The sequence below is a fragment of the Rhineura floridana genome, chromosome 3 (genome assembly GCF_030035675.1).
Source record: "Rhineura floridana isolate rRhiFlo1 chromosome 3, rRhiFlo1.hap2, whole genome shotgun sequence".
NCBI classification, from domain to species: domain Eukaryota; kingdom Metazoa; phylum Chordata; class Lepidosauria; order Squamata; family Rhineuridae; genus Rhineura; species Rhineura floridana.
Genome location: NC_084482.1, coordinates 156,714,192 through 156,730,333, shown reverse-complemented (window position 1 = coordinate 156,730,333; position 16,142 = coordinate 156,714,192). Strand labels below are relative to the sequence as shown.

Below are 16,142 nucleotides of genomic sequence, written 5' to 3'. Positions count from 1 at the left end.
TGTGGAGGGGCTCTATGTGTCTCTTCTATAGCAGGTAAACAACATTTTCCTGTTCCCTTTTTCCTTTTTCCAAGTGTTTGTTGATTTTACTCTCTTCTTATGTCCCCTCACATATGACAGACAATTTCTCAAAAAAGATAGAATAAAAGTGACATTTCTCAAAATTAAGGGAAGAAACCAATGTATTCTGCATGAATATTTTTAAAATATTGTGAGCAAGCCAGAGCAAGTTAAGACATTCCCAAGTCCCATTCATATCTATGGGACCACATACTTAAGTTTATCTGGAGCGCAACCTGAACAGCTAGAAATGTTCATATCCATCAAAATGGCAATAAAATCATGACAGCTGCCAAGTCTGGATGTATTGATAAGTCAGTGAGTAGAAGCAGTGTAGTGGCTGACTGCCCACAGCATACCTTTTCTGTAGATTAACTGAGAACTGGCATTGCCAACATAGCACATTTTAGGAAAAAAACAAAAATGTTTTAAATGTTTGCAGATAGCATTCCTAGAATTCTCAGTGTCATACGGATGAACACAAACGAGGCATCAAGCTCCATATACCAACATGCCTCCCCCAATTTCACAAGCATCCCACCTTAGCTGCACTCACCCGTTGGAACGTCTGTCCCCTCCTCAATGTGGATGGGCAGTGTTGGTTCGTCCATAGGGTGAGGCACTGATAGAAAGTAATGAATGATGGTAGTATTTGTTGCAAAATGATTATGGTAAGATGGTTCCTTCTTAGCATTAGTTATAAATGAGACTGGTGATAGCTACAAGCACTCCACTCTCCCCCCCAAAAAGTTTCCATACGATGAAATGACCCACCTCAAAATACAATCCTGATTCCTGACAAAGACCACCTCTGAGAATACATTTCTGACTTAAGAATCTGATTCCATCATCTTTGAAAAAATTGGAACAATCTCCTTTAGAAGTATTTATGCTTAAGGGCTATACATTGCTTCCAAAAAAGTAACATTTCCATACTGAATTTCATTTTGATAAATGACAGAGTGTTTTTTTAAGTATTCTAACTAATAACAGACTACCCTTCCAAAATTACTGTACAAACATTTTAACAAGCCTAGTATTTGACAACATTCCTGTTTTAACTCTCTTGAGATCATTTAGCTCCCATTTAAAAAATCATGCTGCAGTAGTCAAAAGAGCCAAAGCACTAAGCCACACATGTTATAGGGATTATGAACAGAAATAAATGTATACATCAAAAATGACTCTTCATGGGTAATATGGAGATGCGGAAAAAAAGGCACCAGCACTTCCAGGTTGACTTTTATGGCTATATGTCAAAGCAGGCAGAAAAGGGACACATTGTTGTGTATTGTATGCAGCCAAAGGTCTATACATAGATGACATACATATCTGTACAAGCGGAGAGCCACGACACTTTTTGCATTTTGTGTATTTTACTTCTACTTCTGTTGTTGTTATATCCCACTCCCTTTTTCTGCATGTCGACCTGTGAAAAATATTCACAGGGTGGGAAGAAGAAGGGCAGGGCAAAGAGGAAGAAATTTGTTCTCCTATTATGTTCCTACTCCACACATTCTCAACCCATATTTCCCTGCCCCAATACAACCAAGGAGGTCCATATGCAGAAGCAGGCTACCACATGCATCACTTCTGGGTCAAGAACTATGCTTGTAATCTGCATGCACATACAAATACGCATCTAAGTATGTATACTGCCTTTGTGCCCTGCATTGTTTTCAGTGGCTCACTCAGATATACATCCCAATACACATGGGATGGGGAGAGGTGTGCATTACAATGCATGCTTGAGTTGCATTCAGTTGAAAACAATCCAGTACAGATAGACAGCATCTACATTTGGATATGTATTTGGATGCATATGCAATTTATGTCCATAATTCTTGACCCAGATGTGGTGCATGCGGTAGCCAACTTTTGCATATGGATCTTCTTAAATGAATCAGGGCCCTTGGCTCCATGAATCCCACTCGGAGGACACCCACTGCAGCCTCGTGACTTGAGCCCAAAGCGCCCTGCTCAAGCACAGCACAACAGGGGAACTGAGCTTGGAGAATGCACACCTGAGGTTCTCTGAGGACCAGTCTTCCCTTCTCTGGTCCTTTGAACCACAAGGGGGCATTTCTCCTTGCTTTTTAAAGAACTTCAGAGTTTGGCTCTGAGAAAGCATGTCTCATGGTCTGCATTTTCTGGTGCTTATGCAGAGCTTGGAAAAGTTACTTTTTTGAACTACAACTCCCATCAGCCCAGTCCGGTGGCCATGCTGGCCGGGGCTGATGGGAGTTGTAGTTCAAAAAAAGTAACTTTTCCAAGCTCTGTGCTTATGCTATACACACACACAGGCTTTCCACAATGAGGAAGCACTATGGTTTGTGATTTGCAAGTCAAAGGATCCTTGCAGGGAGGAAACTGGACTCAGAGAATGTGATGATGCAGACACAGCATTCTCCAAAGCCAATTCCTTTCTCCATCCTAGCGATGGGACTGGGCACAGAAAATACATGCCAGGCTGGCCTTTCGCCTAACTCCCAACTCCACAGGCTGAGGACTCATGCCTGTGTACTCCTCTATGTTGTCAACATCCCAAGACAACTTGAGGACAATGACGATGTGCAACAGTAATCTACAGCCAGTTTTTGAGGTTTGCTGGGAAGATAAGTATGTAGGCAGGGCATTTTAAAAAAAGAAAAACAGCCCACAATTCCCCTGCATACCTCAGTGGTCCCCTGGTATGCAGGTATCTACTCTGACCCTTTTCCTTCACCAGCCCTGCACATCCACATGCAGCATACCCTCGCTTAAAACAGGAACAGTGACGATTTTATATTCCTCACAAATATAAGATAGTTAACTCTGTCTCCCGATCACACTAACCATACACAGAGGCCATGTATCTTCTGAGCTGGCGCGTTATGACATCCAATCAAGCCAAGGGACTGAGATTCCATGTTATCCTTGCTTCTCATTTCTTAGGGTTGCCTGTCCAGCCCGGAAGAGTCTGCTCTGAAAAGCTAGTACATGCCAATTCTCCCACTCCTACCCCGACCAATCAACTTAATTTTCTCTGGATTACACCACTTTAACTGTAATCACTCACTTTCTTACTTCACCAGAATCTCTGCACCCAGTTACCATCAACACAGCTTCACCAGGCTGGGAAGATGCTGGATCAAGAAGTGGAAGCAATGGCAATGAGTTTTGCACATTGCTTCTGTGGAGAAACATCTTACCAATGGCATCAATTGAGACCACTGCATGTTGCATTCCAGAAGATGACACATGCAAATGGACTGAGCACCACTGTAGCAAGGAAGGGCACAAAATGGGGTTCTATTATCCAGTTCACTAGTTTGGCTAACAATAATCTGGGATATACGGTTAGGCTATGCAGGGCTGGCACCAGACATGCCGGGGCCCTTGGGCACCAGGTTGCCCTGGGCCCTGGCACACATGTGCACACGCACACATACACGTGTGCACGTGCCCAGGGCCAGCCCCAGACACGCCAGAGCCCTTGGGCAAAAGCCTGCCCCAGCGCTCCCCTTCCGCGATTCGCGCACGGCGAGAGCTTCGGGGCTCCGCCATTCCCTTGCTTAACTTACCTTGTTCTGCAGTTGCACATGCAGCGGTGCCCTTAAGAAATATGGCGGCTGAGGTTTCCCTAAGGAGCTGAAGCCTCTGCCGCCATCTTGGTTCATGGCAGGGATGCGAGCACGCAAGATGATGGCAGAGGGTTCAGCCCCTTAGGAAAACCTCAGCTGTCATCTTTTTTAAGGGCACCGCTGTGTGCGCAACTGCAGAACAAGGTAAGTTAAGCAAGGGAATGGCGGAGCCCCGAAGCTCTCGCCGTGCAATCTACGACAGCAATCCTGCCGCGAATCGCAAAAGGGGAGCAGAGGGGCCCCTCAGGGGCTCCTGTAGACTCAGGGGCCCTCGGGCCAGTGCCCCACCTGGCCGCCCCTTGGAACTGGCCCTGAGGCTATGGCAGCCTTCCCCAACCCAATGTCCTCCAGATGGTGTTGGATGTCAGCTTGCATCTGTCCCAGCCATTGTGGCCAATGTGGGATTTGTAGTCCACAACATCTAGAGGGCACTAGGTTGGGGAAAGTTAGCCTATGTCATGACTAGCTAACAATTCATACCTCCCAAGAGGTATAGGGAAGGAAGGAGATCTCCTTCAAAACCTGCACCCTTTGAGAGTTAGGGGAGAAAGAAGGAAACTGTTCCCCATTTTCCCCAGGTTTTTCAGGACCCCAGAATATTTCCTTAGATCTGAAAACACTGCAAGTTTATAATGCAAAATAAGGACATGGTTTTAAAGGAAAGAGAAGTTTGCAAACGGATTTGCCTCTACAAGTGGTAGTATTGAGCACAAGCAGCTTTTTATTCTAAAAGCTCAATTAATATTTCAGCCCCAAAAGAACAAAGAACATTTATTTCTACATCACTTTTAGCTACATGAACTAATTGTTATACAAAGATTAAGCTTCATAGCTGAATTCTTAAAAAATAAAAAGCATATAATTTTATTAGATATTTGTCCAGTGCTAACTTTTGTGAGCTTACCATTAAGTAAGGGACAATGCACATACAGAATGTTATGTAAAACAGTCTCTATACCACAAAACAATGCTATAATTTCCCTCTAATTCTGCTTTAGCAAAAAACAAAAACAAAAAACTTAAACCTAGCTGAATCCTTATCTTTATTAAATTCACATATTTAATGAATTTTTGATCACACAGCCCAATTTTCCAAAGAATTGTACAGCTAGTCCAATGTGCCTAAGGGGTCTTTGGTCTTGTGTTTCCCAAACAGCATCCCTTTACTCTATGCTGCATGGTTAAACTGAAGGGAAACTCAAAAGCAGCTGTGATAAGGCATGGTTATTACTGTTTGGGGAGGGGTTCAAAACCTCTGTGAACCCAAACTTATGGGCTCACAAAGGGAAGTTCTTTCTAACCATCTGAAGTTTGCAAGCAAGCCAAGTCCATGAGCAGAGCATAAAACTGTTTTACCACAACTTGGTGCTCCATTTGGTCTAAAAATGATGCTCATGCAGAAGAAGGGAACGTTTAGTAATGGTTGTGGCATAATGCAGCATGAACCACTGATAGCTGATGGAACTGGCTCTCTAGCACAACCCTGTGGTTAGACACTTGCTCGTTCATCCAGGGTGAATCATGGTACCATGGAAATGAATAGTTTGCTAGACCTCAAACTTCCCTGTGGCACATGGATGAGCAGACTGAGTGGGTGTTGTTGCTGTTCTTTGAAGGGGGGAGGGCTGGTAACTGTTTATACTTCAAGGCTGTTAACCAGTAATGCAAAGAAATCATATAAACAGCTAAAATATCTATATGCTATCCGAGACCCCCCCCACACACACACACAGTAACAAAAAACAAAAGTGTATTTCAGCACAGGACTGGCAGCAGGGAAATTTAAGCCGAGAGTATACACTGATTTGTTCTATGGCCTTGGAGAAATCCCTTAAAAGTGTAATCCCAAGCATGTTGACTCAGAAGTCCCATGGAGTTCAACAGCACTTACTCTCTAGTGTGTATTTAGGATTGCAGCCTTAATTATTCTTCCTCACCTCCTATTTCTAAAATGAGAGCAGTACCACTTACTTGCTCACATGAAACCTAGCACTTTGTCAATCTGCAAATTCAAGTCAGAGGTTGTTGGCCTTTAATGATGATGATGATAGCTAATAATAATAGCCACCATATCTAGATTGTGGCAAATTGTTTGCTCTCTCATTCTCTATTCTGTAAAATAGAACTCTACTTCACAAAGTTAAGAATATTTGCAGAACAAGGCATTGATCCAACAAAGGGCGATTTGTGCACACTTTCTGATCACACATCACCTTAGGTATACAGAGGGGCTAGAAGAGGCTGCTGCTAAGGGGAATGGACACACATGTCCAGCAGCCCCAATAATACACATGCAGTTCCAGCCCTCATCCAAAATCTGCAAGTGCAGCAGCAGACTTAGACTGTACAATATTTTACCATCGCCATCATCATCATCATAATCAATTGATGAGCATTTATCACTATGTAACTATAGCTTACTTTTGAAATCAGTTCATTCTCTTTCTATGAGCAGTTGGTGAGCAGTTGGAATTCTGAACATTTGAGCTGGACTGCTAATATTTTGCTATTTTCATTAACAAGCATTAATAACACTTACATGAAGAAGAGTCTCTCCAGAATGGATTTTCTCTTCCTGTTTCAGAAAAAGAAAAAATGAAATAAAATAAACAAAACCAAAATAAAATAAAAATAAAATGTTAATGGATTAAAAAAAGATTATGAACATAATCCTGCCAGGATATAAGTGCCACATGGGTTTTTAAAAACTCAAGATAGTGCAGACTCTGTTATTAGGCAACAGTTTCTCCCTAATTTTCCACTTTAATCTTTCACGTAATGTGCCAGCCTTTCTTTAATGAAATTCTGACAAACTGCCTCAAAAGTAAGCAAAAATTAAGATGAAGCACAAGCAAGGCAGAAAAGCTCATCACCTTACCCTGCCTTTGTTTGTCTATCTTTGCCTACCATCTCCATTGTTTACAAGTCACTGAAATGTCCTCATGGCCTACAGCTGAGACTCTGAACTTTTAGTCTTGAAAAAGAATGCCTGGAAATCAGCTTAGACACAAAAATAGTTGCCTTATACCAGGTCAATTTGTCCACTTAGCCCAGTATTATGTACTCTGAGCTGCAATGGCTCTTCAGGATCTCAGGAAGAGGTCTTTAACATTCTACCTAGTCCCCTTTAACCTAGAAATGCCAGGGATTGAACTTGAGATCTGCATACAAAGCATGTGCTCTACCACCAAGGTATATTTCTGGCATTTGTCTCACACTCAAGTCTCACTTGAACAAGCCTTAGCAGCCCAAATCACTGATGATTTCCTTTTTGTCCAGCAGGACCTGTTGGATGGTCAGTGAGGCAGAAAGGGTTTATGGATCTCTTTTTGCTGGGGGGAGGGAGGATTCCAGTTTGAGGAAATATTCCTACCCACTAACCTGCAATTTGGTACAGGGAGCAGTAGAAGTCTGTAATGGTTCTTTACTAACAAGCTGGGCACTGTGGAGCAAATACCACCGATCCCATAGCAAATTCTAGAGGAATGGGATAGGGACCTGACTCAGGTATGAGAGGGCTGGATAGAAGGTACAGACTGGGATCAGAGACTTAAAAGTCTTGGGTTTCCTGGCACACCAAATGTCTCTCCAAGGGTCCTATAGTCTCCAGTGCTGACAGGACTCCACCAGTGTCCTCTCTTGTGCCCACATTCTGTTACCAGCTAAAGACTTATCTATAAGCCAGAGATCAAATGGTCTGAGCCATAGAATGAGACAGGTGTTGCAGTACAGCACAAGTACCTATGTGCAAGAGGTGGAGAAGAAGCAAAGGCAGGACCTTCCTGTCCCAAGAGAAAATGAGCTGCCTAGATGTATTCTATTAGAATAGCCAAACACCTCTTCCATACTTACCAAGGCAGGATGTGATGGTAATTGAGTCACTTCCCTAAGACTGAAATACTAATTTCAATACTGTACTGTATTGAAGCTATTTGTGCTTAAGCATGGCTTGGATACAAGCAGGTTTCTGCTCATTATAGAAAACACCAATCCTCCAGTGGCAACTGGAGTTGGAACTGTTAAATTTGCGGTGAAAACCAGGCTAAACTAAAACATTTCACACTGTGGGCTGGTAGCTAGCATTCTGTTTTTGCTAGGGGAGGTGATATATGTGAGAATGTACAGTTATTCTATATTCAGTTTTACCAGTTTAACTCTAGTCTATTGAACTTGGCAGTGTATTTAGAACTAAAAGAATAAAAATAGTTTTAACACAGTGATGTGTCATAAAGCCAACTAGGCTTGGCTTCTCATTTGATGCATCTTGAAACATTGTGGCTGGTGGTGTTATCCTTATCTTTCCATAAACTTGGCTTGGGTGGAATATATTTTGAAGTTTAAGCTATTGAAGCTCTTAGAACAACTTAAACCTCTGCAATATCGAGATCAACCTCCTGAATTAATAACAACTATGGTCAAACTATAGGTAAAGTAAGATGGTGATATTGATGACGACGACGATGACAACAACAACAATAATAATAATAAACAGAAGAGTCAGTTCAGCATTGCAAAGATCCATTATTATTTCCACTGGTTCAACAAACTAACACTCTCAAAAGGAATGTCACAAATCAATGATAAAAAGCACTCATTTTCAAACCCTAATTTATCCAGACCTACAGTATGGGATACATCATCAATTAGCATAGATGGTTCAGTTTTTCAGATGTTTCTGTTCTCCAAAAATTTCACTTTTTCTTAGAAGTACAACCCTAATTTAATACTAATATATTTAACATGATTTAAACACAGAGTAGTGAAGTTTCAGTCCTCAGAGCATTCTTGTCACTTCAGGCTATGGTAATTTCAGTGAAGCTCCAATAAATGAGGCTCCCAGCCTATTAAAAGGAATGACATACCTGTATTGCCTCTTGGGAGTATTAGGACAGTTTCACACATCAGGCAATGGGAAATGAAAGTTTCACACCATATGCGTATGTGTTGGAGACCCACATTTAATTCCACATTCTTGGCACAGATATATATGTAAGAAACTGTATTTGTGAAGCAGCCTTTACCAGCAGAAAGTGTTTTTATCTGTGATGAGACAATGGGCTCTGCTTGATTCGTTAGAGTCTTGTTAGGGACAAGTCACACATGCAGTGCTTCTGCTAAGCAAACAGATTCTGCCTTGAGACAAGCTGCATCTATAAAGCAAGCTCACATTTGCAGCTCCATCCACAAAACCAACAAACAAACATAGCTAATTCTGTATGGATGCACAGAGAAAGGGAAGCAGCATACAGAAAAGCCTGGCTTAAACTATATATGAGCAGACTTTAACTTGCCAGGAGGCAAAATTTTCAATCCCCACTGCAAGCATGTTTGAGCTTGAAGGCAAAGCTAGAAAAAAAATAAAGACAGGATAAAACTGAAATGCATCAGAAGAGGGTGCCCAGAAGTGTATTATTATGATCATAATTATTACTACTGCTACATATAAAGTACTTTGGACTACTGATAATCCTGGATATTTGTTTCTAGCCTTCAAGTCCTGTTTAACTAATGACTACTTAACATGCCTGATGGCATGGACGCTGGTTAGCAGAGCTGGGGTGTGCTGCTGCCAGGGCACTTTTGTGTAGCCTTGTCTTGCTAGAAGTTTAACCCCTTGCCCTTATTTTTTCATAGTCAGATTTCATCTCTGCCCCATCTAAAAAGTGCTGTAAATGCTTGGGTCTTTGTTGATTAATCAATTCGATGCACACACATCAACAACAATTGAAACCAACTCCATAACAGAACAATATAGAATAAAACAGAAACCATTCAGTAGATAAACACTATGCATAAAGGTAGCTATAAATGTGAGATAATGAAGCTGAGTGGGTGGGCTGGCCCTGTCTTCCATTCCCAGATTCCCCATACCTTCCTTCCACCTTCCCTCCTCCATCACTTGGAGTTCAAACTTTTGCTCTCTGTCTGCTGCTTCATCTTTATCTTTACCTTATGTCCCTGCCTACTTTCCCTTTTTCTGGGCAGCCTTTCCCTGTTCCAATGTTAACTATGGGGAAAAGGAATACCTTTGTGACATCAGCAGCCATTGTCTCAGACTTTCCACCATTCCTAAGGTGTGCAAAGAAATCTGAGCTGTGCGTAGCCAGCTGATGCTACAAACTGTCTTCCCCCACCTGCAAGAAGGGGCACTTCCTGTTCTCCTATGTAGTTTCTAGGGGGTGGGGCATTTAGGTGGCACTGTCTCCCAGGTCAAGATCACAGGTGCCCCAAGCACAGTCTGTAGCCTTCTACCTCCCTCAGCTTTCATAAGGAGGAAGATAGCTCCCTTTCCTGTAAAAAGGAAAGGGTGAAAGGAGCGGTTCTCTTTCAAGACACTAGTCCTGAATCCACTGCCTGCGCTACTCTTTCTTTCCAATAGAAACATTTCTTATTTGCTACAGTGAAGCAGTTCAGAAGAGTGAGGGGGAGCAGATGGGACTGAAGCATGTGCTTACAGACTTCTGAAACATTATACAGCTAAAATTTATATGCTTATATCATGACGTTAGCAGCATGTACATAGCTTTACCCCACCTTGTTTTCACAGATATTTGACTACTTTAAGCTAGCTTATTGACTCAAAAAAGGTCCTTTTCTCTCCCTCTCAAGCACACATATAAAGCAGGGTATGGAGGAGCATTTGGACCTGGCAGTTAAAGAATGAATAATATTTAATAAGCGTAATGCTAGTACCAAATTTAATAGCATATGGTCTGAATCCTGATCGTTTTCACACCTGTATTTCTCCTGCAACTTACCTCATCTTCTCTATTTTGCCCTGCCTCTCTTTTTGTCAGGGTGTGTGTGTGCACATGCATGCACACACACTTTTTTCATGGTAGCTGGGCTTTGGATACAAGAGGGGTGTTCTGTCCATTGAAGAGGAGTATTACTGTAGGCTTGTTTGTTTAGTGTTATCGCATATAATAAATACATATTATATTTTATATGTAAATATGTACAGCAGTTCCTTCTATGCAACCAACACTGGCCATATGCAATAGAATATTGCAGAATCTTTTAAGTTCCATTGCTTGTCCACCATTTCATCATTTGTGTCAAGTAGTCAGAGCATCTTATCTCACAACCCCAGAACTTAAGTAATCTGAGCATCAACTGATTTGTAGTCTATCACTGTCAAACAACGGCAAATTTTGAACCATTTCCATATAACAGAGTTTCACTATCATATTAATTTGCAAGCACTCACCAAAACAACTCTAGCTACTTTCAGTGCTACGTAATGGGAAAGTGTCTTGTTCTATTGAGATGTCCTAAATTTATGATTTAATAAGTTAAATACAACCTTAAACTGAGATCTGTATCACTGGTTATTTCACAACCTCTTTCCTCCTCAAGGTATAATAGTAATATAATGCCTGTCTATGCCACATCATTACTTTCCTGAGGATCAATTACTTTTCAGAGTCATTTGTGCTACCACACTGAGAACAAAAACACATTTTTATCCTGTTGGATACAACAAGCAGAGTTCAGATGCCGAAATGAGAGAGACATGATGCTGGCATGAGGGATGACAACACAATCCAGCTGACTGGGAAACTGACTGGAGACATTAAAGCAGCTGTGTGGAGCTCCGATTTCGCATGTTTAAAAGCACACACATCACTTAATTGAGCCTAACTCAGCTGATGATGTGCCAAACGCATAGAGAAGGAGCAAACGTAACAGTGATACCTTCAAGGAAATATGGAACATATTTTGCAAAATTGATACAGGTATCTTAGACAAGTAAGCCAATCCATGTATTTAAGGGGAAGCCAATTACTTCCCTCCCCCCAGATTCCCCAGCCAATCTGTCTTTGAAAGATGGGGGTGGTGGTAATTCTTCCCATTCCAAAGTATAATGATAAATTACACTAATGATAGCCAACCTTTTTGGCAAGAACACCACAAGTCCGAAGTGTGAGATCGGGCCACTCCAGGGCACTCTTCGGGACATAGGCCCTGGAGTGATTGTGATTCCTTTCAATAGTCAAACCTAACAGCTGTCTGGCTCTTGTCCAGAAATGCCACAAACTTCCACAACCTGTGCAACATGTCACACCCATGCCATAGTTTGTTGTTGTTTTGTGCCTTCAGGTCGATTACGACTTATGGCGACCCTATGAAACAGCGACCTCCAACAGCATCTGTCGTGAACCACCCTGTTCAGATCTTGTAAGTTCAGGTCTGTGGCTTCCTTTACAGAATCAATCAACCTCTTGTTTGGCCTTCCTCTTTTTCTACTCCCTGCTTTTTTTCCCAGCATTATGGTCTTTTCTAGTGTATCATGTCTTCTCATTATGTGTGCAAAGTATGATAACCTCAGTTTCATCATTTTAGCTTCCAATGATAGTTCTGGTTTAATTTGTTCTAACACCCAATTGTCTTTTTCGCAGTCCATGCGCAAAGCTCTCCTCCAACACTACATTTCAAATGAGTTTATTTTTCTCTTATCCGCTTTTTTTTAACTGTCCAACTTTCATATCCATACATAGAGATTGGAAATACCATGGTCTGAATGATCCTGGCTTTAGTGTTCAGTGATACATCTTTGCATTTGAGGACCTTTTCTAGTTCTCTCATAGCTGCCCTCCCCAGTCCTAGCCTTCTTCTGATTTCTTGACTATTGTCTCCATTTTGGTTAATGACTGTGCCAAAGTATTATAATCCTTGACAAGTTCAATGTTCTCGTTGTCCCACCCACTTATGAGTAGTGGAGACTGCATTAGGGCAAATGCAGCGCCACCCCACCAACCTTAGTCTGCCTTTAGCCAGCCCCCACCTGCCTGACTTCTCCCTTACAACCAGTCCAGAGGGTGGCACTGTCTGTCAACTTCCTCTGCTGCAGGCTCAGTGTTGCCCTTGTAGGACTCAGTACAGAGGAGGATGGGAACAACACTACAATTAGTTGGCTCTTTCTGTCCTTGGCTCTGGCTCCATGTACTGTGGGTCTCCTTGCCTTCTGCCCTACCAGTCTCAATGGGAACCAGTCACAACTGCTCATGAGCATGAAACAAAACCAATCTTGGAATCCTAGCAAGTAGGCTCTACCAAACAAAAGGCTTTTAGTTACAGCACTTTTAAGTGCCTCATAAAATGAAGGCCATACTTTTTTATTTTTAATAAATTATACCTCTCTTTTGGAGGTGCTCAAACCAGGTTCTACGAGCAAAAATACAAAATATAAAAATAGCAACAATCCATAATTAACACACAACCACAGCAGATAACAAAACACAAAGTGCATTACTCTCAGTACTACACTTTACAGCACCCTTATTTCTCCCCACAGGGCAAACAACAGCAAGGAATGTGTGCTTTTGACTAAAGAATGGTGCAGTGGGAGAGGAATAAACATCAACTTCCCCAGCACTGCTTCCCCAGTCCAGCCAGTAGCCAGCCTCCCCTCAGCTGCATTTCATTAGAAAAGAAAATTCCAGGAGTTCCAATCACAGATCTCCAATGTAATGCATAGTTTGGCCCTGAGTGTTCAGTGGGCCATACCTGAAAAGACACTAGACCAGAGGACTGAAAAAGCATTGCTGAAATAACCTGGGGGAGGGGGGGAAAGACTTATATCTCATCCAAGCAACAAGATTCTGACAGATCTATGTCTCATTCACGTATTTGTAGTGTTCTAGTCAGGCATGTCTTCATTTCCCCCCATTAATTAGTTATCTGTCTCTTGTGCCCTAGCCCATACTCTTTCTCCCATGAAAAGAGGAAAAGAAGAAACTCTCTATGTATTTTATCCCATCATTGCAAAGAACTGTACCTAAATGATATCACATTGTATTCTGAGTTACTCCAATGTAAACTAGCCTTAGGAGAGTTGCTTCAGCTTTACACCAAAATCTTCTGCTGCCATATCTTTCACCAAAACCGCTCATTTTATGATCGGATCAAGGACCAAAACTTGCACACATTTGTTCAGTTAATAATGCTGTAAGATTTTTTAGACTGCACCCCCAAAATCATATGCAGTTCTGTACAATGCAATGGAGATTTCTGAAGATAATTAGGTCTAAAATTACATACTGGAACATACAGTGATATAGTCTAGGGTTAAAACTACATTTTACACGTACTGCCCTCTACAGGATTAGATGTTACTTGCCACACCAGCTTTTCCTTGCTGTCAAAAGTTATGTCATCTTGGGTGGCAGTCCTATAAGATTACCGCAGAAGACAGCGGGAAAGGAAAATGAAAGACAGACACTTTAGGCGAAAGGATAGAAGGTGATTGGAGGGCAAAGGGAGGCTTAAAAAGTAAGAGGGAGCCACAGATTTATTTATTTATTTTAAAAGAGCACAAACATGGGAAACAGAGAAAAATGGGCCACTGCTGCTAATGTACAATTTTCCTGTCTGCACAGTTCCTTCATTTTCTGCATTTGCTTTAAGCAAATGACATTGTTATTACAGTAGGTGACCACCTCATCTCGGGTACAAAGTAAAATCTGTTCCCCTCTTCTACTGTAAAAGATCAACATCCAAGCAATATCTTTCGGGAAAATATTTCCGTCGCATTTCACTAAAGCCAAATTGTGCTAAAGATATCATTTTTATTTGCTGAAATATAAATTTAGATATACAAATTCATTTGCCAAGGACACAGAGGTTTGGCCTAGACTGGTCTGTATTTTTTCCTCAAACATTATACATGAATGACACTACATTTTTAATAAGCTCTTTCACTTAAAACATCTTTTTTAAAAAAATTAAGAGATTACAAAATCTTAGCCAGCAACAACACCAAATTATATAGCCCATTAACATGGCTCATGAAACAAAGCAATTTGATTTTGCCATCCCAACACTTGAGACAATTTGACGCACAGGGACAAGAAAGTACAGTGGTTACTAAAATAGCACATTAAGCACAACTGACTTTTCTTGGCACACTTTCATATTGCCTTTCCTGTTATGGTTAAAAATTAGTCACTAAGAATATTCTTTTAGAAAAAAACAGAAAAGCTCTTTCTCCACCTTGGCAAGAGCTACAGGGAGGAGATTCAAGATTTCAAAACAGGCAGCTCTGTTTTTTCACCATTACACCTGGCTCTTCATTTCACAGAATATATTACTTATATTATTTTTAGAACACTAATGACAGCAAACATAAAGAATGCATATTTGAAAGTAAGATCTGTATGATCTGCATGCATTAGGCAGTAACAGTAATAAGATGTGTTTTTTTCAAAATACATTTTTCAGAATGTCTAGTTCACCTTTGTCAAAAAACAGGTTTTGTAGGTAATGATCAGTTTATTCTCCAGTTAATGAAACAGTATAAAGAGCAAAGGGTATCCTCAACTGTCCATCTGCTGATCCTTACACACATATAAAGTGTCTTCCTCCTCATGTTCTTATATGGAAATTTAGATGGTGCTGTCTCAAAAATCTGTATCCTTTCCTTTTGTTAACCTATCATACAGGGATGAATATTCATTACTTTAGCGCTGACTTCCGATCCCAGCAAGAGAGATGCAAATTCAGAATAACTTTATTGACACTTGGCGATTCAGTTCTCGCCAGCAAACTTTCTAAGACGATCGCAAACCCTTTCCTCCCCCACCCCCGCCGCAACCCCCAAGAAAATGAATGAATTTACAAGAGGGCAAATTGCAGTCCCGTTTAAAGATGTACTAATACCAAGTGTGCAGCAATGATTGTTTATCCTTTCTAACTGATGTTTTGAGCAGAGAACCGCATGCTTAAATGTAATTAATTTAACTGCACACTGCACGGAAGAGGAGGGAGGAGGGAGGGAGAGCAAGAGAGAGAGCCAAGCACATGCTCACACATACAAAAGACAGAAACGCGCAGTTAAATCAGGCGGAAAGGGTAACCACACAAGTGCTTAGCCGCTATCTGTTTTTTAAAAGTTAACACAAGGTGTCGGGCGGAGACGGCGAGGAAGAGGTGATTTTTAAAAAGAAAAAAAAAACTGCTGAGCGAACCCACACAGCCAAACCAGAGAGGTGCACATGCACACACGTTTTTTTTTTTTAAAGGCAGACAAAAGGGAAATCGCTTTGCTCTTTCTGTTTTTAAAAAAGAAGCAATGCGCCCGAAAAGTACATACCAAAGGGCAAATGCAAATCTCTAATATGGCAAAATGGGAGTCGGAGTCGGGGGGGGGTCGGTTTAGGGAAGGTGTGTGCATGTTGGGGATTCTGAGCCTAAGGTGGAACAGGGCAAAAACGTCCGCCTGATGTAAGGATTTCTCCCTCCCCTCTTGACTGAGGAATGCCGCTTAAAAAGAAATAAGAAGCAGCGTTTCCTTTCTTCAGAACGGCTCCCTGTCTTCAGCAATGACAAGAGGACATCCATATGCCTGACTCCTTTGTTCCTAAACGCTACGAGGGAGAGCGGAAAAGGGAGGAAGGAATAGAGAGAAAGACAGCCAGAGAGACGCCGTGGTGCCTGAGGCTTCGGTCTGTCCGCCTA

General features: G+C 41.6%; 1 protein-coding gene across 6 annotated transcripts in view; it reads right to left on the bottom strand.

The window, feature by feature from the left end:
- SLC6A6 (solute carrier family 6 member 6) overlaps positions 1 to 16,142 on the bottom strand; it is a 108,600-nt gene that overhangs the window by 63,692 nt on the left and 28,766 nt on the right. The window contains exons 2-3 of one of the 6 annotated variants that reach the window (XM_061618427.1): positions 6,223 to 6,258; positions 617 to 682 (exon numbers count right to left, since the gene is read on the bottom strand). The exons of 3 other annotated variants lie outside the window; for them this stretch is intronic. In XM_061618427.1, coding sequence (XP_061474411.1) covers positions 617 to 671 — 55 coding nt within the window. In that variant the 5' untranslated portion in view covers positions 672 to 682; positions 6,223 to 6,258. Of the gene's footprint in view, positions 1 to 616; positions 683 to 6,222; positions 6,259 to 16,142 lie in introns of those variants that run through there. 2 more of the 6 variants (XM_061618430.1, XM_061618431.1) reach the window with 2 other exon arrangements.